Consider the following 22,877-nt stretch of genomic DNA (forward strand, 5'->3'; position numbering starts at 1 on the left):
AAAGTAGGTGGAAAAGGGGACCAGGGGCGGAATCTACTTTCACTGCAATTGACTTTGTCAGTGGTCTTTATACATTTGTGCAAATTAAATGGTACCAGCAGTTGCCAAAAAGGTTATTACAAAGACCGTATTCACTACAATGTTGATTTAATAGATTTTTTACACATTAGGTGACCTCATTAACATTTTATATGACAATGTTGTTGCCAGGAGATATTCAATCTGTATTTTTGTACAATAATAGTTTCAGTTGTATAAATTGTTTCCTTACGTAAATATCCCTGCACGGAAGTTATTAAATGGTTTGCACTTTAATATTAGAAAGTTGTATATATTTTGGAAGTTTGTTTTGAGGATATGGTATTGAGTGCTGGGCTATACCTGATACATTTTGCATCATCAATATTAGGTTATAAAGCATAGCAGCTAATTATGTACTGTATATTGCAGAGTTTTTTGGGATTTAGTTGGATTGTACCGTGTAGAGCTTGTTTTGTTTCAAATCCACTGAATACACAATTTTCACACACTGAGACAGGCTACTCAAAGTTGTTTTATTTCAAAAGCTTGGATAGCTTCAAAAATGTTATGGAGAATCCGCACATGTAAAATACCTTACAATACATTAGAATCCAAAGAGGTACCAAAAAGTACAGTAAAATTAACACTTCCAGAACTGGAAATGTATGACACAAAACAATACAAAATAAAAAAAAAGTGAAAAAATGACACTGGTTCCCTAGGACAAGTTGTTCTGTACAGTTGGAGTAACAGAGTCCATACTTCACTCCAAGAGGCAGTCCCAAGAAGCAGAGCTGCAGTTTTAAGCAGACCTCAATCAGTTCAGTTTTTTACCTAGTGATAAAATCGGCAATTAATCTCTTGAAAAAATGATTAACATCTGAACAGATCCAGGGAATCATACATGATAGCCTAACAAAGTCAGTTTGTACTAATTTAGGTGTAATACAATATCCAGTCAGAATTCCATATTCTCTGCAACGCTGATACTGCCACTGCATACCTGAAGTGTTCAATATGGCTTGTAGTTATTTTGATGACCACCACGTCTAAGGGCTTTTCCGTAGCTTGCATTGCCCTGACCTAAAAACAAACAAATAGTCTGTCAAGCCTAAAATATACAAATTGTGTAAAGTGTTCCACCAAACACGGGGTATTTAACCATTGCAAAACATTTTTATAGAGTTATATAGAGGCATGTGACATTATCTGCCTACTGAGCATCCAGCCCAGCATTAATCCTTCCTCTACAAGCTTATCCTGTGAATGTAAATCCTTAAAGTGCAAATCAAGCCATTTGTACGTGTAAAGATTATACATATACTATAATAAATATACCTATATTATAATTCTTCTAAGTAGATATGCACACAGTTTTCGAAGTAACTCAGCAGGTAGGAAGCTCCAAACATCTTGGAGAACCAACCACAGATCTGTGTATGTAGGCTGCCTAAATCTCTCGGTCCCTCATGTAATTCCAGACAGACTCAAATGTTGAGATCAGGGCGCTGTGGAGAACAAAACATAACTTTCAAGACTCCTTGTTTTTAATGCTGAAGGTAGTTTTTAATGACACTGGCTGTATGTTTGGGGTCATCGTCCTGCTGCAGAACAAATCTGGGGCCAGTCACACACCTCCCTGATGGAATGGCAATCTGCCTGCATATCTCAGCATAGGATACCATTGATCCTGACCAAATCTCCAACTCTATTTGCAGAAATGCAGCCCCAACTTGCAAGGAACCCTCACCATGCTTCACTGTTGCCTGCAGACACGGTCCAGCCCTTTGGCGAACAAACTGCCTTCTGCGACAGCCAAATTCTGACTTGACTTGTCTGTCCAAAGCACCTGCTGCTATTTGTCTATACCTCAGTTGAGTATGACCATAGTTGAGTTGCTTAGCCTTGTTTCCCTGTCAGAGGCATGGCTTTTTGGTCATAATTCTTTCATAAAGGCAACTTCTGGCCAGACTTCTGCAGACCATAGATGGGTGTACCTAGGTCCCACTGGTTTCTGACAATTCTGTGCTGGTGGCACTACTGAACATCTGATGTCGAAGGGAAAGGAGCATGTTGTGTCGCATCTGCCGCATTAAGTTTCCTTGGCCAACCAATGTCTATAGTTCCCAACTTTGCCGGTTCTTGTGCTTCTTCAAAAGCTTCAAACACCACATCTTGAAACCCCAGTCTTTGAAATCTTTGCCTGGGAGAGACTTTGATGATGTAGTATAACTTTTGTCTGTTACTTTTGCACAATACTGTGTATATATAAACCAGCCAGTCTCAAAAGAACAAGCTCTCTTGCAGTTACAGGGAAGAGAAACCATTTAACGCAGACAGGGATGCTTACAATGAAAAGTTTTATTCAAAACTTTATAAAGTTTGAGCGGGAGTTTGGCTTGACTAATTAGTTAGGTGTACTAGCAGAAACCAACACTCCCCTCCCTCCCAACCATGCTGCTGTCCAAAAGGTTCCTCCTGGGCTCATTCAGAGTGGGGGCACTCTAATAGAGGTGTGTTACTGACCAGATCAATAGGGGGGAAAGCCTAAAGAAAACCAATGCAGCCACTACATCTAATGAATTTGTAAGCTGTAATAGATTACATTTTTGGGTTTAATACAGCTTAAAGTTCCAAAATGTTTGATGGGATAAAAAAAAAGACTCTGCCAACCATGACCCCAGCTCTGACAGGGTGACTGCTCTCTCAGCACGAGCACCTGCTGTCAGTTGGTACCATCTTCAAAAGACCTGAGGGATGGACTCAAAAAAGCCAGATTCTTGAGCCAACAGGTCAGCACAAGATCTTCTGTTAATGAATTACAGACTGGAAACTTGCCCCACAATGACTATGTTGTGCTGTAGAAGACTGGAGTGAAACAGTAAAATTGGGTTAGTCTCAAAACTCATCTACAAATCGGACCTAGAACTGCAGAAGTTGAGTTGGAAGGCTCTTGAATAGAAAGATCAGACTGAAGTGTCTGTGGTCTGAGCGGTGTCCAGAAGGGAGGGAGAAACTTCAGTGTGCCCTCCAGAAAGTCCGTTTGACATGTTATGATAAAAAATTTCAGGGCTCAAAACACATTTAGGGACTTAAGATCCAAGATGGGTCAAGGTCCTTTTGGTTTGGGAGCCAAAGGGTTGGAGCAGAGCCCATGACATTTTACCTGGTCATTACCCCCTGCTCTAGAAGGACCAAAAGGACTGCATGGAGATCTGGTAATCCATGCGGTGACACCAGATTGGAAAACATGGACTGAGAAGGCAGCTGAGAGCATAATTCTAGCTTGAAGTCCCTGGTCAATTTCCCCCGTAACAAGACAATGCTTACACCTTAAATATGGGTGTAACATGGGCGAATAGATGGAGTTCTTAAAACAAAAAACTAAAGTGCAGTGATCATAAAACAAAAACTTATAACATTCCAAAGTGTGCGGCTATAAAAGAATGCGCAAGCAAACTAAAAAAAAAAAAAAAAAAAAAAAAACAGAATTCAGGATTAAATAATCCTCATATGGTGTAGAAAAAAAATCCTCCAAGTGACAAGGCCGCACTCCTGTGCTCTCATACTAGTGTCCAAATCAAAAGGTTTACCGAAATGGTATGACCCTTACAATGAGAAGTCCTGTGGCACTTGAAAGTAGTTAGGTCAGATCCTGCATATTTGATGTTGTCACTTCAATCCACCATACATACTGCGTTTCCCTGAAAGAAAGACCTACCCTGATTTTCCAGGAGGGCTGCAATATAAGCCCTACACCGAAAACAAGCCCGCTGGTTGTGGGCTGCTGGAGTAGTCCTTCTCCCAGCGGGGAATTTCAGTCCCCCCCCCCCTCTGCAAGCCTGAGAGCGGTAGGTGGGTCACGGAAGCGCCGTACTGCGCTCAGCTAATCCCTGCAGCTCCCCTCTTCTGCCAGCTGTCATTTGAGGCTCTCGGGCCCCCTCCCTCTGCAGTGCTTGTGCCAGGGAAGACCGAGCGGGTCACGGAATACATACCCTTTGCATTATACTCTGCTGTGATGACAAGGATTCTGGCAGTTTGCAAGCACTTTTACGCTGTTCACACTGGGGATTAATTGCAAGCCCTACCCCAAAAATAAGCCCTAGTGTTTTTGGTTGCAAAAAATTAATATAAGACCCGGGCTTATTTTCGGGGAGACACAGTAGCGACAGCCACTCAGGGAAATGTGCATGAAATTTGTTTTTAAATGTTCCATATGATATAAAATCAATGGGAGACCAATAATGCTACTCAATTGTATAAAAACAGATAGTGCTGTGCAAGTCAAAATACCCAATACACAGATAGCTTCCAGATTTCATTAGCATGGGAACTGCCTATTGCACAATGGCCCCAAAGCCATCTCGATTTTCAACATCAGCAGACTTCCAAAAGGCTCATAGGAGAGCCAGTTCAAGTGCCATCATCTTCGTGAATATTTGGCCATGGCCAAGTCAAAAGGCAGAGGAGAGGGAGAGGGAGAGGGAGAGGGAGAGGGAGAGGGAGAGGGAGAGGGAGAGGGAGAGGGAGAGGGAGAGGGAGAGGGAGAGAGAGGGAGAGAGAGAGAGAGGGAGAGAGAGAGAGAGGGAGAGAGAGAGAGAGGGAGAGAGAGAGAGAGGGAGAGAGAGGGAGAGGGAGAGAGAGGGAGAGAGAGAGAGAGAGAGAGAGAGAGAGAGAGAGAGAGAGAGAGAGAGGGAGAGAGGGAGAGAAGTGTATTTGTAGTAAAAAAAAAAAAGTCTTCAATTGTGTTTGGGTACAACGTCGAACGACTGTGCAATTGTCAGTTAATGCGACTCAGTGCCAAATTGTAAAAAGCAAAAAACGAAGGAATGTTGGCAGTGGGAGGCGTTATGTTTGGCACTGCCAGTGTTCAATCACCAGAAGATGGAGTATAACCTAATGGTCCAAGACTTCTCTTGTGCCCTGTGATGCACGATTAGGATGACACATTTTCCTAAGACAACAGCAAACTGAAATATACTGACAGTGGGAGGGGCTATTCTGAAGTGGTCTACAGTTTGCCAGCTTTTAATCTTTCTGTAGGTAGCACTATAACCTTAATAGCGAAAGACTTTGAAATGGACAAGGAAAAAAGTTAAAGTGTGGCAAATATTTATGGATTACAGTACTTACTGTAGTCATATCCTGGCCCATATCCATAATACCCATATCCAGAGTAGTCATAGCTGCCATAGCCTCCATAACCTTGCTGGCCATATCCATAGCCTTGATTTCCATAACCCTGACTCCAGTAGTTGTTATAGCCTTGATTCCAGTTCTGTCCTTGACCTGTAAATTATGGTTTAATACTTTAGAAAATCCATTCTAAAAACATACAGGTTCTTAAGTTTGTAGGGATGGCAAAATTTGAATAAAAAAAGCAACTAAATCAAAGCAAATTTTGCAGCTTACCATGCTTAGATGTGGGTTCTTTATTAGCTTTTCAGACATTACCCCACCTGATGATCATGCAAGCCAATCCTGTCCCAGGGAGGCTATGCTCACTCACTTTGCCGCTTCTATGGAGAAAGCCATCATAGTTACCCCAGGCTGCTCTGCCAATTTGATTAAATCTATCCTCTTTTCTTCATCTCCTTACATAGGGAGGTGTTAATTTGTAGTTAAAGCAGATAGTTGGGAAAACTGAGGAAATTGTTTAGTGCACCGATTTTACAAGGAGGCTACAATTCACTCTTAAGACAGTGTTTGTTTTTTCCAGGCAAAGTGAAGTTAATTTTCTGTTGAAAAGAAAACTATTGCTAGGTACCACATCTAAGGACTGGCGAGTCCAATCATATTACATTGTTTTGGGATCCACGTTTCGATATCCTTTTATAAAATGTACCTTGGTAGACAAGAGGTTAAAATAAGCTTATGGCTGCTGTAGAAGGCATGTGCTTGGTATTGTGTTTTTTTTTAAATCTGGCAATCGTCTCATGTAAATGCGATCTGGGCGAGCCCAGAACCGCAGTAAAAATATTGTGCCAGAAGAAAGAGCATTCCTAGATCTCTGCAATCAACAAACCCAAATATGCATTATATCATTTCTGGGTTCAGATCAGCCACTTTCTGGCTACTGTGGCAGGGGAAGCAGCTAAACGAGCACAATCTTTGATTAGCAGCAGTGGAGGGCAAGGGAGACATTTGGGCAGCAGTGGAGGGCAAGGGAGACATTTGGGGTCTAAAAGATGCCTGAGGTTTCTATAAAAAGAGGAGTCCGTCACCTGCTATTAGGGGGTTCACTTTATTGCTGTCACAAGGACGCCAACTGGGAAAAAAAAAAATTACAAGTTTGACTTGCCCATAAATAAATTGGAGTCCAGTGCAGGACACTGGTTGGATATTCATAAACATTGGGTTATAGGCTACCTTCAAGCTTTTGGACACAAAGCCTCTGTGCAATTCCCCCCCACCCCTTGGGCATTTTTTATCACATCCTGCGAGATCTCTGCTCTTGTTACTCTGCATTTCTTTATAAAAACTGAGGGGAAGGTGGCCTGTCCCTTGTAGAAGTTGAAACTCCTTTTATATCAGCTGTGCAGTACAGGGGAGAGGCTGGAACATCCCCAGACAATTAGAAGAGTGAACAACAAGGCAAACAGAACCGTGCCAACAAAAAACGGAAAAAAGGCCAAGGACTGCTGAAAGAAACCTTGTGGCTGAAGGCTGCATCTGCAGAATCCTGAACATCCACCCACCCAGTAGTAAGAATGTGTTCGCTTTCTAAGGCCACTACCTGGTCTTCAGTTGGGCAATAAACACTTGATATCTGAATGCAATATCCTTTAGCATACAAGCTTATACAATCATATACTTGACAATGCCAGTCCTGTCAACAGGGTCTTGATAAAGTATTTTTATAAAGAGGTTGTAACTTTCAGACTGACAGCTCTGATCATGTCCGAACAATGGAGGGCAATCTCCTTGAGATGTTCAGGAGCTAGACAATGGAGGGCAATCTCCTTGAGTTGTTTGGGAACTAGACAAGGAATAAAGGACAATAATTTAATTTAGGTGCAAGGCTAATATGCCCATATATGTCTAAAACCCTTCTTTCTTCCCAAGGTGGTTAGACCGCTTTATACTTGTGAAATTGCCTTAAGAGTACTTGGTGCAAAGTTTTGGTCATGCCCGACTTCAGAAAAGCTGGTAAAGTGGTAGATTTAAGTGGATGTTCTGGCCTTGCGTTATAAGAAATGACGTCCTATACCTCTGTCCTTCAACAGCCACGGCTATAAAGCCAATGACTAAGGAGCATGATGGTACACAAAGCCATGATACAGGAGGTCTGACCCATTTGGGAGAGGCCAGGGGTTTTCTCCTAACTAGTTTGAGTGCGTTTGTGATTCAAATTGATCCTGAAGAGCCTGGAACATAGATTTTCTTAACACAAAATAACTAAAAAGAAAAGCATTTCTGCGCTAACCATGTAAAAAGAAAAAGGTGCAGCTGCTGGTGTTAGCCTAAATACAAAAAGCCCAAAAACACGTAATACAAAAGAAACAAGCGCGCATCCACTAATTATCCGCTAATTAATAAACAGTGAACTTATACGTGAATAAATGTGGCCATAAACCACCATAAAAGTAGTATGTGTCACAATATATAACTGTGTAAAAACAACAATTCATATATTCAAGTGAACAAGCATCCGTTAGTATAATATGAAAAAAGCAAACAAAAAGTCCATGTGAGCAATGATGACACTGAGACCTCTTAAAGGGCCTAGATCAATAGTGCTATGAAACAAAGGTCCATATAAGTGATGATATAAATATGAATAAACTTTTCAACCCTCAGAAAAATAGGATGTTCTTGCAGCCACAACATATGACATTAATGCGGCTTACCGGATCATTTGGACCTCAAATTATAGAGATCATAAGAGCCTGATGCATCAGCCTGCCGGCAACAATATCCTCCACCTTGTGTCCTTTAATTCAGGGGATAAGCTCTCATCCAGCCCCAGCGACCAAGGGTAAGCGTTTTCTTGCCAGTCTTGAACACCTGGATCAAGGAATAAACCACCCCAAACTAGGGTCTTTTTATGGAGATAGTCCTGGGAGTTTGCCACTCAGTAGGGGATAAAAGAGGAAGGCTTCATAGTGCAGATAAGCTGTCCTAGGTAAGTGCTCAAATAAACCATCCATCTCGCCAACTCCTTCACACATAGCCTCCCGGGCACCAAGACACCACAACAGCCTCTACTTTCCAGGAAATGCTGCCTTTAATACACGTCACAAATAGGGCGTCAGAGAACATCAACTTCCACCATGTTTGATTCGGGAAAGCCACTTCCTGCTCCACAAAATATAAAAACCCGACTCATACCAGTATACAAGTGATGGAAAAGTATTTCTGGAGCTGCATATTAAATATTGCCCCTTGCTGTTCAATCTAACAGCGTGTGTTCTTCGTGAGTCAGACTTCAATGTTGCCCTCCATTTTGTGGAGTAGTTGAGAATTTGAGCTTGAGGGAAGGCACATATTAACCTGAACAAGTCCAGGAGATTACCAGAGTATTAGATGCCAATGCTAGAGAACCCTTGGCTCTGGTCACAAACATTGGTAACTTGTTGAACCTGGAGGCCTGGATGTCAACCTCTGGGGCCCTCAATTTCTGAGGAAAAGAGTCAAGGTAAAGGAACAAGGTGGTGACGACTGAGGCAATCCACCTTCCAACTGTCCACTCATGGGATGTCAGACTGCTGGAAAGTGCTTGATCGATATAGGTCACTTCCGTGGCACTGTGATTGCACTGACTCTCTGGGCAGAAGTTGGTGGTAATCATGTGGTAAGTGTGACCTGTAGTGTGATGCAACACCTAGTCATCCACCTAAGCTCTGAATGGTAGAAATTTTAACATCAGGTCCAATAAAAATTCCCATTTTCCCTGAGTTTTAATCATAAAAACACACTATTTAGAAGACAAACCTGTCTTACCATCCCACATTGCTGGTCTCTGAACGAGTCCAGGCTTCACCCGACATAGTGGGCATTCCCTTTGAGAGGTCTTCAGAGTCTAGGAACCATAAAAATGGACCATGCCCCTGAACCTGTATAGCACCTGAACTATGTTTTGCACTAAGTGTGCCCATGCAGAATCTAGTTCCAGAAGCAACATATCAGGCCATCGCCACAGTATGAAGTCTGGGAAAGGTTCCCAAGGTTTTACAGAGTGATTGCCTAAGATAGGTAGAAGAATGTGAAGAAGTAGTTAAGCATAGAACATTCTCAAAAAAAAAAAAAAAGGTCCATCACCTACAGAACAGTAGAAAAACCAAGGGTTTCACGTCATGGGGTATTCATACAACCCCACCCGCTCCAGGTAATTCAATAGGGAGGTACGATTGTGCATAGTGGGGAAGAACCCCCCTCCCACAGTTGCTGCCTCAATGGATTTTCAAAAGAACCTTTTAGACACATGCAGTGGTACCACATGGCAATGGCAGCAAATACCTTGCTGGGGCCCATTCGCAGGTATGTTGACAAATGCAGCATGGCCTTCAATAAGGGGAAAGTCACAATGTTTAGCAACTACACTGTTTCTAAGAAACAGTATATAGCATTGAGCAGTCATTCCATGTGGAAGCAGACACTAGTCCTGAGGAAGCAGATTTATTTCTCAAAACGCATAGACCCATAAAAAAGGGATGTATGATAATATTTTATGGAATATAAAAAGCATCAGATGGTGGTTACAAAGAGGGTGTTTCCTCTGGTTTTAGGAGCACACAATTTTTACTTGATAGTAAATCCTACATCTTGGCCTACAGGGAACAGACCCCACACTAAAGGTCACTTTCTTTCAGGTGATTGGACACTGGCAAAGCTTTTCATGACACACCCTTAGGGCAAAGCCCACAGGTCAGATGTTCATAGACCTTGGGATGTCCCCAAGCAATAAGAAAGGTGGGCAATAAGACAAGCAAAACTGTGTCAACAGGCCCCATTCAAAGTACTGCTGCAAGAAAGCAGCTTTTTAGGAGGGAAAATTGAGCCAGAGGATTTTGGAACAAAATGGACAAGGCTGAAACCTAACTCTTAAAAATTACTACTTGAGACCAAATTCTGGTCTAGTCTCAACTGTGGAAGGCCAAAATGCACTTCACATAGTAATCTATAGGACTCAATTGCTTGTGCTTACACTAGGCAAATAAAGATTTCCCAGTACAAAACATTTCTCTACCAGTGTCTATTCATAACGTGAGAATAAGTCAGATACCCGTCTCTTCAAGATCTGGCATTCAACAGCCATGCTGTAAAAGCCAGTCAGTGCTGAGAAGCGGGATCAAACAGGGGGTCCAGAGAAAGAAGGTCTGGTTTGTTTGAAGTGGCCAGGAAGAGTCCTCAAAGTTTGAGAATGTCTGTATCAGATTCTTCCAGACCAGTTTGATGCAATCAGAATCTGTTTCTCTCTGTTGCGGAGTAGTCAAGGCAGAATCTGCACTGGCAGAAAGGCATATATGAACTGGAATGGAGTCCAGGGAGTTACAAAGAATCTAATGCCAGTGGCATGAGGATCCTATGTCCTGGCTACAAAATCAGGATTAACTTGTTTTATATGAAAATCGGGAACTTCAGATGTGGATATCCTGATTTCCAGATAAAGACTGAAGAGCCTATTTCCCTTGGCTCAGGCTGTGAAGACTGAGGTAATCCACCTACCAGTTGTCCACTCCTGAGATGTGAACAGCAGAGAAAATTTTACAGTGCTTTTCTACCCATGATGATCAGACTTCTATTAAGGATTGTCCAACTCCTGTTAACCCCACTGCTCTGGCCTAGATCGGCCACCAAGGGGCAAGTGGTTGCACCAAAAATGGGTGGTCCAGTGGGTCATGTTTTTTATTTTGCCGAGTTCCAATATGATGGGAAGCTTGGCTTCCCTGGGTGACCACATTTCCTGAAATAAACACTCAGATGATGACATGCAGGCTGGTATCTATCATCCTACATAGGGTGGGATTGGAAATCCCATTTGTTTGGTTGGAATTTGTTTGGTTGGAAAGGAGCATTGGGAGATCGAGAAGAGCGTGCTGGTTAAACACGGTGTGTGTAGGAGGGAATTTGAATGGAAGCAAAGCAAAGCGGACCATCTAGAAAGACTATCATAAGGCCCAAAACTCAATCTCACTGAGGGATGTCTCTGGTCTTACCATTTGAGCAGGTAATGCATGCAAAAAAAAAAAAAAAAAAAACCTTCCTTTTGGGTAACAAAATCCTGTTTCCAGAATGAGGCCTAGGTGGAATAGGCAAAGGGAAGGTTGGAGAGCAGACTTTTTATAATCTTACACAGTTGGTAAGGTTGAATAAAGACACCAGTCCAACCTGTGGTGTGTGTGTGTATGCAAGTCAATAGTAAATCGCAAATATCCCTGTATGCTGTGATCGTTAAGATGCCTGTCGAATAGTTTCTTTGAAACCATCAACGCACCCTGCTGATACCACTGCTTGTGGAAGAGAATTACACATCCTTAACGTAAAGTAGTAAATAACCCTCTTCTCTTCCAATTTCAATAGATGGCCACGTGTCTTTAAACCCCCTCCGACGGAAACGTTTTTCCCTATGTTAGGGTCACCAGTAAGGTATTTGTATATGGCTATCATATCCCCTCTCAAGCATCTCCGCTTTAGAGAGAATAAGTTCAATGCTTGCAGTCTTTCCCCACAACTGAGGTCCTCCAGTCCCTTTATTAGCTTTGTTGTCCTTCTCTGAACTCTTTCCAGTTCCAGCACATCCTTCTTGAGGACTGGTGCCCAGAAGTGGACAGCATACTCAGAGGAGGCCGGACCAGAGTCTTGTAGAGTGGGAGAATTATTGTATTATTCCTTGAGTATATCCCTTTTTGATGCATGCCATTATTCTGTTGGCTTTGCACGCAGCAGCTTGGCATTGTATTTACTAGGACCCCCATCCTGGATCCTCCCAGAGGTCCTCCCCCTAGCGAGTAACTTGCGTTCGTATGTTTTGCACCCATATGCATTACATTACATTTTTCAACATTAAACCTCATTTGCTATGTAGTTGCCCACCCCTATTATTTTATTTAGGTCTTCTTGTAAGGTTTCCACATCTTGCTTTGAAGTTATTGCCCTGCTTAGCTTTGTATTGTCAGCAAACTGCCTCAATATCATTTATGAATAAATTAACCCTTTCATGACTAAGCCTATTTTTGAAATTTGGTGTTTACAAGTTAAAATCCGTATTTTTTGCTAGAAAATTACTTAGAACCCCCAAACATTATATATATTTTTTAGCAGAGAATCTAGAGAATAAAATGGCGATTGTTGCAATATTTTTTATCACACGGTATTTGTGCAGCGGTGTTTTAAACGCAAATTTTTGGAAAAGTGACACTTTCATGAATTTTAAAAAATCCAAACAGTAAAGTTACCCCAATTTTTTTGTAGAATGTGAAAGATGATGTTACGCCGAGTAAATAGATACCAAACATGTCACCCTTTATAATTGCATGCACTCGTGGAATGGCGACGAACTACGGTACCTATGAATTTCCATAGGCGACGCTTTAAAAATTTTTTACGGTTACCAGGTTTGAGCTACAGAGGAGGTCTAGGGCTAGAATTATTGCTTTCGCTCTGACGATCACGGCGATACCTCACATGTGTGGTTTGAACACCGTTTACATATGCGGGCGCGACTTCCGTATGCGTTTTCTTCGCTGCGCGAGCTCGCGGGGACAGGGGCACTTTAAAAATGTTTTTTTTATTATTTATTTTATTTATTTTTGTACTTTATAAATTGTGTTTAAAATTTTTTTTTTTTACTTTTATTGCGGTCACAAGCAATGTAAACATCCCTTGTGACAGTAATAGGTGGTGACAGGTACTCTTTATGGAGGGATGTGTATTCAGATCGCCGAAAACGGCGATTCTGAATACTGTGTACTTTTTTAAATTCGGCGCCATTGGCAGCCGAGTAAACGGGAAGTGACGTCATGACGTCGCTTCCGCGTTTACCACGAGAAGGCTGGAACGAAGTCGCTCGCCGCTTCGTTCCAGCCCGCCCCCAGCCGCCGAAGGCAGCCGAAAGGACACCGGGCCTCCCGATCGCACGGGAGGCCCGGTAACAGCGGTGGGAGGGGGGGGATGTCCCCTCCCACTCCTCCGGTATAACAGCCGAGCCACAGGTCTTCCTTTATCTATATGGCAGCTCACTTCCTCATAGAATGATAGATTGGTCTGGCAAGAACGATTCTTCATAAATTCATGACGATTACAATCAATGATACGGTTTTCATCAGCAAATTCTTGGATCAGGTCCCTTATGCTCTCCAATAGCTTGCAAACTATTGATGTAAGACTGAAGCACCTTCTTTGCCTTCAAACATCCCAAATTACGGTATTTGCAAGAAGTTTCTCTGGTCATTCACAAGCTTTTCATATAGGATCATCTAAACTGGAACTATCCATTGAGTTATAGAATTCTGGGATCCCCGAGAGCACTTGACTCCTCCCCGCCACCGAATGCCCACCATAGCAAGTTGCTTGGCTATGGGGGCATTCGTGCGGGCTCAAACCCCACTCCCCGGTCACTGGTTGTAATAGACTCCGAGCCAATAAAGGCCTCTGTTCTCAGGCACAGCACTGGATCAAGATTGGGCTTAAGTAAGTATAAGGGGGCAGGGAAGTTGCATGCAGAGGATTTAAAAAAAAAAAAAAAAAAAACCTACAGCCTTTACAACTAATTTTTAATCTAACGTAAATAACTATTTTAATACAAATGCTCCACAGAGTGCTTGAAAAGCCAATATTTGCACACGAGTAGCCATATTTGCCCGTAGCAGGAGTCCATATGAGGACTAGCTACATAGGCTTTGGGTCACAAGAGCAGCATTTATGTTGACGAGAATTGATTTTATGAAGCTTATACAGAGGTCAGGTCTCCTAATCATTCATGTACATTTTAAGAATGGGTTGACTTAATGGATATGTTCACCTTTTTTGTTTGTTTTTTTTTTTTTGTAAAAAGTACTTTTGGCTGGTACAAAAAAAAAAAAAAAAAAAAACAGGATTTTTTTTGTCATACTTACCTGTAAAATCTTTTTCTTTGAGTACATTACAGGACACAGAGCAAGGCTTTTATTCCCTTACTGGGACAGTGATAGCGAACCTTGGCACCCCAGATGTTTTGGAACTACATTTCAATGATGCTCAACTATACTGCAGAGTGCATGAGCATCATGGGAAATGTAGTTCCAAAACATCTGGTGTGCCAAGGTTCGCCATCACTATACTGGGATGTTCCAGAGCAATAGCCTTGAGGGAAAGGAGACACCCTGCAAAAACAATAGCCATCAGACATATATGGCAGCCCGCAGTACACTGCGTCCGAAAGTAGAATCCTCGGCTGCTCGAACATCCACTTGATAACATTTGGTGAACGTATGCACTGAAGACCACGTAGCAGCCTTACAAATCTGAGCCACAGATACTTGATGGCGAAAAGCCCCAGGGAGGTTTCTACACCCCTGGTAGAATGAGTTCTCATCCTAAAGGGAGGAGCCCTATGTTTCAGACCATAGGCCTGAATGACCAACTGGCGGACTCAATTGGTAATGGAAGCTGCCTAACCCTTTCTTGTAAAATAAAAAAGCAGTCTGATCCTTGGATCTCCGCAGATCTAGGCAAACCGACCGCCCACACTACATCCAAGGAGTGCAGTCATTTCTCTTCCGGCGAATGAGGCGGAGAGAAAAAAGGCGGCAAAACAATGTCCTGATTCAAATGAAAGGCTGACACCACCTTGGGCAAGAAGGATGGAACAGGTTGTAACACAACTCTGTCATGGTGAAGGATCAAGTATGGTTCCCAGCAAGAAAGGGCCGCCAACTACGTCAACCTTCTAGCCGAGGTGATGGCCATCAGGAAGGCTAGCTTGCGTGACAGCAAGACTAATGGAATTTCCTTGATCGGCTCAAATGGTTGTTTCTGTAACAGACAGTACCAGGTTTAAGTCGCAAGGACACATAGGTGACCAAACGGGGGGAAGCAAATGAGTTACCTCCTGCATAAAGGTTAGGATCAATGAATGGGAGACTAAGGGCCTTTGGAAGAATACTGACAAGGCCGAAATCTGACCCCTGATTGTACTCAAAGCCAATCTGATTTCCACAGGCGACTGTAGAAAAGAGAATTCTCCCAATCACATATTTTCGAGGATGCCATTTTCTGGCTTCACACCAATATAAAAGACTTCCAGACCCTAGAATAGATCTTCCTAGTGACCGTTTTTCTGGCATTCACTAGGGTAGACACCACTGGTCCTGAGATGCCACGATCCTTTAATACCCTGGCTTCAATAGCAATGCCGTCAAATTTAGAGACTGTAAATTGGGGTGGAATATAGGACCTTGAGACAGTAGATCAGAGCGGTGCAGAAGCATCCATTGCCCGTCTATTGCCAATCTCACGGAACCAGGGCCTTCTGGGCAAGGCTGGTGCCACCAAGATGAATGGAGCCCCCTCTCTCCGAATCCTGCGCAACAAATGTGGAAGGAGAGGGATCGAGGAGAACGCATAAAACAGGGAGAACTGGTTCCATGTAACTACTAGAGCATCTGCTCCGACTGCCAGTGGATCCCTTGTTCAGGACACAAACTGCTGTAGCTTGTTGAACCTAGATGCCAATATATCGACCTCTGGCCATCCCAAACACTGGCAGATGTCCCAAAACACGTTTGAGTGTAGGGACCATTCCCCCGGGCAGATCTGCTGGCGGCTGAGATACTCTGCCTTCCAGTTCTCTACTCCCAGGATATGGACCGCAGATAGAACTGGCACATGTCCCTCTGCCCAGATTAATATGTGGTTCACCTCCTGAGTTGAATGGCTCCTGGTACAACCCTGGTGGTTGATATAGCCCACTGCAGTGGCATTGTCAGACTGAACCCTGATGTGGCAGTCCTGAAGCTCCACCGTCCAGGGCCGTAGGGCCAGACATACCACCCATAACTCCAGGATGTTGATGGGCAGGTCCTGCTATGCCCTTGACCATCTCCCCTGAGCCCCTCTAGGATCGCTCCCAAGCCTGAGAGACTGGTGTCTGGTAAATACTCTCCAAGACACCGGGGAGGAAGGATCTTTCCTTTTGCAGGTTCCAATCCTGCAAGCACCAGCTTAGGCTTAAGCGTGCCCGGGGAGAGAAGGACATGGGGAAATCCAGGGCTTCTGCTCTCCTGTTCCAAACTGACAATATGTCTTGTTGTATAGGCCTGGAATGGAATTGAGCGTAGGGAACTGCCTCGAAGGAGGACACCATCCTTCCCAGAAGACTCAGAGCCGAATGGAGAGTTGCCTGGTGTCCCTTACCTGATGCACCCGATACTTAAGACTCTGAGTTGGTCTCAGGACTGACTTTTCACTATTTATGACCCAGCCCAGGTTTTCTCAATACGGCACTGTGCAGGCTACACTGTGTTAAAGGGCCCGTAGTGAGTGATCTCTGAGCAAGAGGTTGTCCAAGTATCCGAGAACCAAGATTCCCTGGGCCCTTAAAAGACCCAGTACAGGTGCTAGGATATTTGTAAACACCCGAGGTGCTGTGGCAAGCCCAAAGGGCAGAGCCACTAACTGGAAATGGCAATCCTCTACTGCAAATCGTAGGAACCTCTGATGAGGCTGAAAGATAGGTACGTGTAAATACACGTCGATGATATCGATAGAGGCTAACAAGTCTCCCATCTGGAGCGAGGCTACAAAATCGAGTAGACTGACTCCATTCCGAAGGATTGGATCACATTGTAACCGTGGCACACTGTTGGAGGTGACCCACTCGTCCTGCACTACTGTTTTCCAAATGTCCGCAAATTGGAGCAGTCTTCCCCCCACCCGATAAGAGTGGGGCCATCCCCTGAAAAGGAGGGCTTGGTGCCGGGTTTAGAAGAGTTCTGGACCCAGGGTTTTTCTGGCCCTGCAACTTGACCCTGGTCCTATGGCTCTGTTGGAGGCGGAACTGCCTTTTAGTCGCTGAAATACTGGAGGAAGTCCGAGGTTTTAAACGAGGGATGCCTGGTCCTTCTCTTTACAGGAAAAAACTCTTTCCTCTGGAAATGTTTTGGATGTACTTGTCCAGATCATCAAATGGAAGGGGAACCCTGCCAATAACTTCTTACAGGGAAGCACGGCTGACCAGTTGTTAAGCCACACAAGTCTGTGCATGTGTACAGACAGGAGAGCCAAACAAGAGACTTGCTGTATAGAATCCTTGAAGACATCTACAGCAAAACATAGTGCTCAAGGAATATCTGCCCTATTTACAGCAAGATCATCCTCCCGGTTCGGCTCATCAGGCCGTCTGACCTATTCCTTTAAGGACTGGCAGACTCCAGTTGCTGCGACAGCTGGCTGAACAGCTGAACTGGCCAAAGAAAAGGGAAGTCTTTAATAATGACTCCAGTTTCTTGTCAACAGGGTCTTTCAAGCCCTATGCATTATCCACTGGACAAGTTAAAGGAGGAGTTGTAAAGGCAGAAGGTTTTTTTTTTATCTTAATGCATTCTATGCATTAAGATATAAAAAACCTGTGTGTAGCAGCCTGCCTCTCTCCAGCAATGTCCATGATCCCCTCAGCCATCCAGTGCACTCATCCTGATTGGCTGAGACAGAGCAGCGGCACTATTGGCTCCCACGGCTGTCAGTCAGCCAATCAGGGGAGGGAGAGGGCGGGGCCAGGTCGGGGCTCCATGTCTGAATTGATACAAAGAGCTCTGACTCAGCTTGGGTGACAACCTGCAACAAGCAGCTGGCTGAGGGGCACTCAAAGGAGGGAGGGACTAGGAGCAGCAAAGAGGGACTGGAGAAGAGGAGGATCCGGGCTGCTCTGTGCAAAACCAACTGCACAGAGGAGCCAAGTACAATAGTATTTTTAAAACAGCTTACCTGTAAAATCCTTTTCTTGGAGTACATCATAGGACACAGAGCATTAAGTATTTACTTAGTGGGTTATAGCTACCTTCAGGTGTTGACACGGGCACACCCAATACAGGAAGTTGACTCCCCTATATAACCCCCTCCTCCTTCCAGGAGTCCTCAGATTTTGTAGCCAAGCAATAAGAGGGGCGGGACACCCCATAAAAAGAGGGGCGGGACACCCCATAAAAAGAGGGGCGGGACACCCCATAAAAAGAGGGGCGGGACACCCCATAAAAAGAGGGGCGGGACACCCCATAAAAAGAGGGGCGGGACACCCCATAAAAAGAGGGGCGGGACACCCCATAAAAAGAGGGGCGGGACACCCCATAAAAAGAGGGGCGGGACACCCCATAAAAAGAGGGGCGGGACACCCCATAAAAAGAGGGGCGGGACACCCCATAAAAAGAGGGGCGGGACACCCCATAAAAAGAGGGGCGGGACCTCTGTGTCCTATGATGTACTCCAAGAAAGGGATTTTACAGGTAAGCCGTTTTAAAAATCCTATTTTCTTTATCGTACATCATAGGACACAGAGCCTCAAGTATTTACTTAGTGGGACGTCCCAAAGCAATGCTACTTGAGGGGAGGGAGACACAACCCGTAGGGCACCCCCAGACCTTGAGGACTTATACTGCTGCCTGCAGCACACTGCGCCCGAAGGCGATATCCTCATTCCTTCTTACATCCACTTGGTAAAATTTTGTGAATGTATGGACCGAAGATCAAGTTGCAGCCTTGCAGATCTGGGTAAAGGAGGCCTGGTGACGCACTGCCCAAGAAACACTAACCGCTCTGGTAGAGTGCTCCTTAACTTGAATAGGGGGAATCTTACCCCTTAAAATCATAAGTTTGAATTATAACTTGCCGAATCCACTTAGCAACAGTGGATCTCGACGCTGCCTGTCCTTTTTTAGGACCCTCTGGCAGAATAAATATGACATCAGTCTTTCGAATCTGAGCAGTTTTCTTTAAATAGATTTTCACTGCTCTCACTACATCAAGACAATGTAGTGACTTTTCTTCCTTGGAACATGGTTTTGGGAAAAACTATGGCAGCACAATATCTTCATTCAGATGAAAGCCTGAAACCACTTCTGGCAAAAAGCCTCGATGAGGGCGTAACCCCACTCTGTCCTCATGAATAATCAAATATGGCTCTTTACAAGAAAGATCAGCCAATTCTGAAACCCTCCTTGCTGAGGATATAGCAACCAAAAATATCAGCTTCCTAGTCAGAAGGACTAAGGGAACATGCTGTAATGGTTCAAATGGTGGTTTTTGTAACACTGACAAAACTAAAGTCCCAAGGGGTTAAAGGTGATTTAACTGGCGGATTAATCCGCATCACCCCTTGCATAAAACCCCAGACTAAAGAATGCGTGGCAAGCGGTCTTTGAAATAAAACTGATAAGGCTGAGATTTGGCCCTTAATAGTACTTAGGGCCAACTTCATCTCTACATCCAATTGTAGAAAGGCAAGGATTCTGCCAAGGGTGCCAACCCTTGGATTCACACCAGGAAACGTAAGCTTTCCAAACTCTATAATATACAGCTCTGGAAACGGGTTTCCTTACATTGATTAAAGTTGAGATAAAAGACCTGGAATGCCCACGCTTCTTGAGAACGTGGGTTTCAATAGCTAAGCCGTTAAATTTAGCGTTCGTAAAGTAGGATGGAATATCGGCCCCTGCGATAGCAGGTCTGGCCTTAGTGAGAGAGGCCAAGGACCCGCCACTGCCATCTTTACGATCTCTGCGTACCATGACCTTCTGGGCCATGCTGGTGCTACCAGAATTACCACCTTTCTTTCCAGCTTGATCCTGTAAAGAAGTTGAGGCAGCAACTGAATCGGGGGAAAAGCATACATCAGTGAAAACTGATCCCACGGAGTTACCAGCGCATCTGTTCCGTATGCGAGTGGATCCCCTGGAGTCCCCCCATCTTTGGCAAACAGCCTGAAACACTTCGGGGTGAAGAGACCATTCCCCTGGGAATAACTGCTGGCGACTAGTCCGCCTGCCAATTTTCTACTCCCGGAATGAAAACTGCCGATAGGGATGGGACATTCTTTTGTGCCCAAGTTAGGATATGGTTCACCTTAGAGGTCGACCGATATGGGTTTTTCTCTGGCCGATGCCGAAGCCGATATTTAGAAATCGCGGTGGCCGATGGCCGATACATGATGCCGATTTTTTTGGGCCGATATATTAGGCCGATTTCTTTTTTTTTTTCCCCTTCATCGCATAAAATCTAACAGTTAGACCCCTTTCACACTGGGGTGTTTTTCAGGCGCTTTTGGGCTAAAAATAGCGCCTGTAAAACGGCTCCCCTGCAGTCTGTGTGAAAGCTCGAGTGCTTTCACACTGAGGCGATGCGCTGGCAGGATGTCAAAAAAAAAAGTCCTGCAAGCGGCATCTTTGGAGCGGTGTATACCGCTCCTCCACCACTCCTGCCCATTGAAATGAATGCGCACCGCTGCCGAAGCGCCTGCAAAGCGTTTCGGCAGCAGCGCTTCAGGGGCGCATTTAACCCCTTCGTCGGCCGCTAGCAGGGTTATAAGCGCCCCGCTAGCAGCCGAATAGCGCCGCTAAAATGACGGTAAAGCGCCGCTAAAACTAACAGCGTTTTACCGTCAACGCATGCCCGCTCCAGTGTGAAAGCAGCCTTAAGTAATAAGTGATACAGAAAATTTTAACATTTATTAAACAAAACAAACCTCCAATCAGTTCACTTGTATGTATAATTTAGATTAAAAAAAAAATAACTATCTTAAATATTAAATACACAAAAACAGGTAATCAAAACTTTTGGACGAAAAAAAATGGGCTAACTTTACTGCTTTTTTTTTTTTTTTTTTTTTTATTTCATTAGTGTATTTTTTCAAAAAAAATTGCTTTTGAAAGACCGCTGCGCAAATACCGTGACATAAAATATTGCAACAGCCGCTATTTTATTCCCTAGGGTCTCTGCTAGAAAAAATATATATAATGTTTGGGGGTTCCAAGTGATTTTCTAGCAGAAAATACAGGATTTTTACTTGTAAGCAACAAATGTCAGAAAAGATTTAGTCTTTAAATGGTTAAATTGAGAACTCCTCCACATGGAGTTCAGTCTATTGATAAAAGAACCTGAAAGAGATGCAATGTATCTTCTTATCAGACTTGGCAGGCTGCCCAGAGGAGGAGAGAATCCTCTCCACAGATAACCTCAGGAAACTTGCATTGACTTCTATTACAGAAGTCATTTGCAAGTCCCGCTGAAGGTATAATCGGCTTTTTTTTTTTTTTTTTTTATCAGCACAATTAGCCATGCCGATTAAGTAAAAAAAGCCAAATATCGGCCGGCCGATATATCGGGCGACCTCTAGTTCACCTCTCTCTGAGCTGAGAGACTCTTGGTGCCCCCTTGGTGATTGATATAGGCCACAGCCGTGGCATTGGCGGATTGAATCCGCACTGGACAATTGTTTAACCTGGAGGTCCAGGTTTTCAGAGCCAGATACACTGCCCGAATCTCTAGGATGTTGATGGCAGGGCTCTTTCGCGTTTTGACCACTGTCCCTGGATAGTCGTCTCCTCTAGTACTGCTCCCCATCGCTGGCATCTGTCGTTACTACTTTCCAGATTATTGGTCTGAAGGATTTCCCCTTCAGCAAATTCTGGCTTCGTAACCACCAACTGAAGCTTTGAGAGACTCTTGGGGACAGCCGGATTGGCAAGTCCAAAGCTTGGATCGTCTTGTTCCAAGTAGAGAGGATTCTGTTTTGCAACAGTCTTGAATGGAACTGGGCAAAGGGGATTGCTTTGAATGAAGCTACCATCTTTCCTAACAACCTCATGCAAAGGCGAATTGAAGGATTTGCTTTTGACCTGACCATCCATACCAGCTCTTGTATGGAGCTGATCTTTGCTAGAGCAAGAACACCCTTTTCTGGGCTGTATCTATGATCAAGCCTAAGTAATCCAGCCTTCTTACTGGTTTTAAAGGAAGACTTCTCTAGGTTGAGGATCCAACAGAGACTTTCCAGGTAACTGGTCGCAATTCGTACGCTTTGCCTTAAGCGAGTCACTGACTGGTCTATTAACAATAGATCGTCTAGGTACGCCAAAACTGTTATGCCCTGTGCCCTCAACCTGGATAGAAGTGGGGCCAGTATTTTTGTGAATAGCCGTGGTGCTGTGGCTAGCCCGAAGGGTAAGGCCGCGAACTGAAAGTGCCGTTGTTCCACTTCGAATCGCAGAAACCTTTGGTGAGTGGGAAATCTTTTGAGCGAATTTTTAGGAACAGATTTCGATTTTTTAGATCCAGAATGGGTCTGACATCATTCGGTTTTGGTACCATAACAGGTTTGAATAGAAACCTAAACCTTGTTCTTCTGTGGGGATCTGTATGATTACTCCTTGAGTCAATAATCGGTCTAATGCTTGAAACAGGGATTGTCTTTTCCCTGGATCCTTGGGAACATTTGATCACAGAAAGTTAGATGGTGGGAGTTTGTATCCTAGAGGCACCGTGGAGAGAGCCCATCTGTCCTGAGTTGATTCTGCGAAATGCAGAAGTCTTCCCCCCACCTTGGTGAGGGCAGACGCCTCTTCATGAAGAGGTCTTAGTATTCTGCTTTGTAGTCTTGCGGCTCCAGGTCTTCTTTTGAGCCTGGGCCTGACCCTGCGATTTTCCTCTGGAATCTGAGCCGTCACCACTGCCTATAGGCGGATGCGCTTGCCACAGGAGCGATAGTCCGTTTAAATGAAGGACGTTTATACGTTCTTTTGACTGGCAAAAAAAGTACTTTTTCCACTGGAAATTGTTTGGATGTATTTATCCAAATCATCGCCAAATAGTCGCTCCCCATGAAATGGGAAACTAGACAGTAGGTTTTTGCAGGGTGCTTCGACAGACCAACCTTTTAGCCAAAGGGT

At 44.1% G+C, this 22,877-nt stretch overlaps 1 protein-coding gene across 7 annotated transcripts in view; it reads right to left on the reverse strand.

The window, feature by feature from the left end:
• Window positions 1–540: 540 nt before the first annotated feature.
• Window positions 541–22,877, reverse strand: part of HNRNPAB (heterogeneous nuclear ribonucleoprotein A/B) — a 258,340-nt gene continuing 236,003 nt past the window's right edge. For 4 of the 7 annotated variants that reach the window (XM_073620769.1, XM_073620770.1, XM_073620765.1 and 1 more), the window contains exons 7-8: window positions 5,155–5,310; window positions 541–1,104 (exon numbers count right to left, since the gene is read on the reverse strand). In XM_073620769.1, the coding sequence (XP_073476870.1) occupies window positions 1,034–1,104; window positions 5,155–5,310 (227 nt within the window). In that variant the 3' untranslated portion in view covers window positions 541–1,033. The remainder of the gene's footprint in view (window positions 1,105–5,154; window positions 5,311–22,877) is intronic. The other 3 variants (XM_073620767.1, XM_073620772.1, XM_073620771.1) reach the window with 3 other exon arrangements.

The sequence above is a fragment of the Aquarana catesbeiana genome, linkage group LG03 (assembly GCF_042186555.1).
Source record: "Aquarana catesbeiana isolate 2022-GZ linkage group LG03, ASM4218655v1, whole genome shotgun sequence".
Classification (NCBI taxonomy): Eukaryota; Metazoa; Chordata; class Amphibia; order Anura; family Ranidae; genus Aquarana; species Aquarana catesbeiana.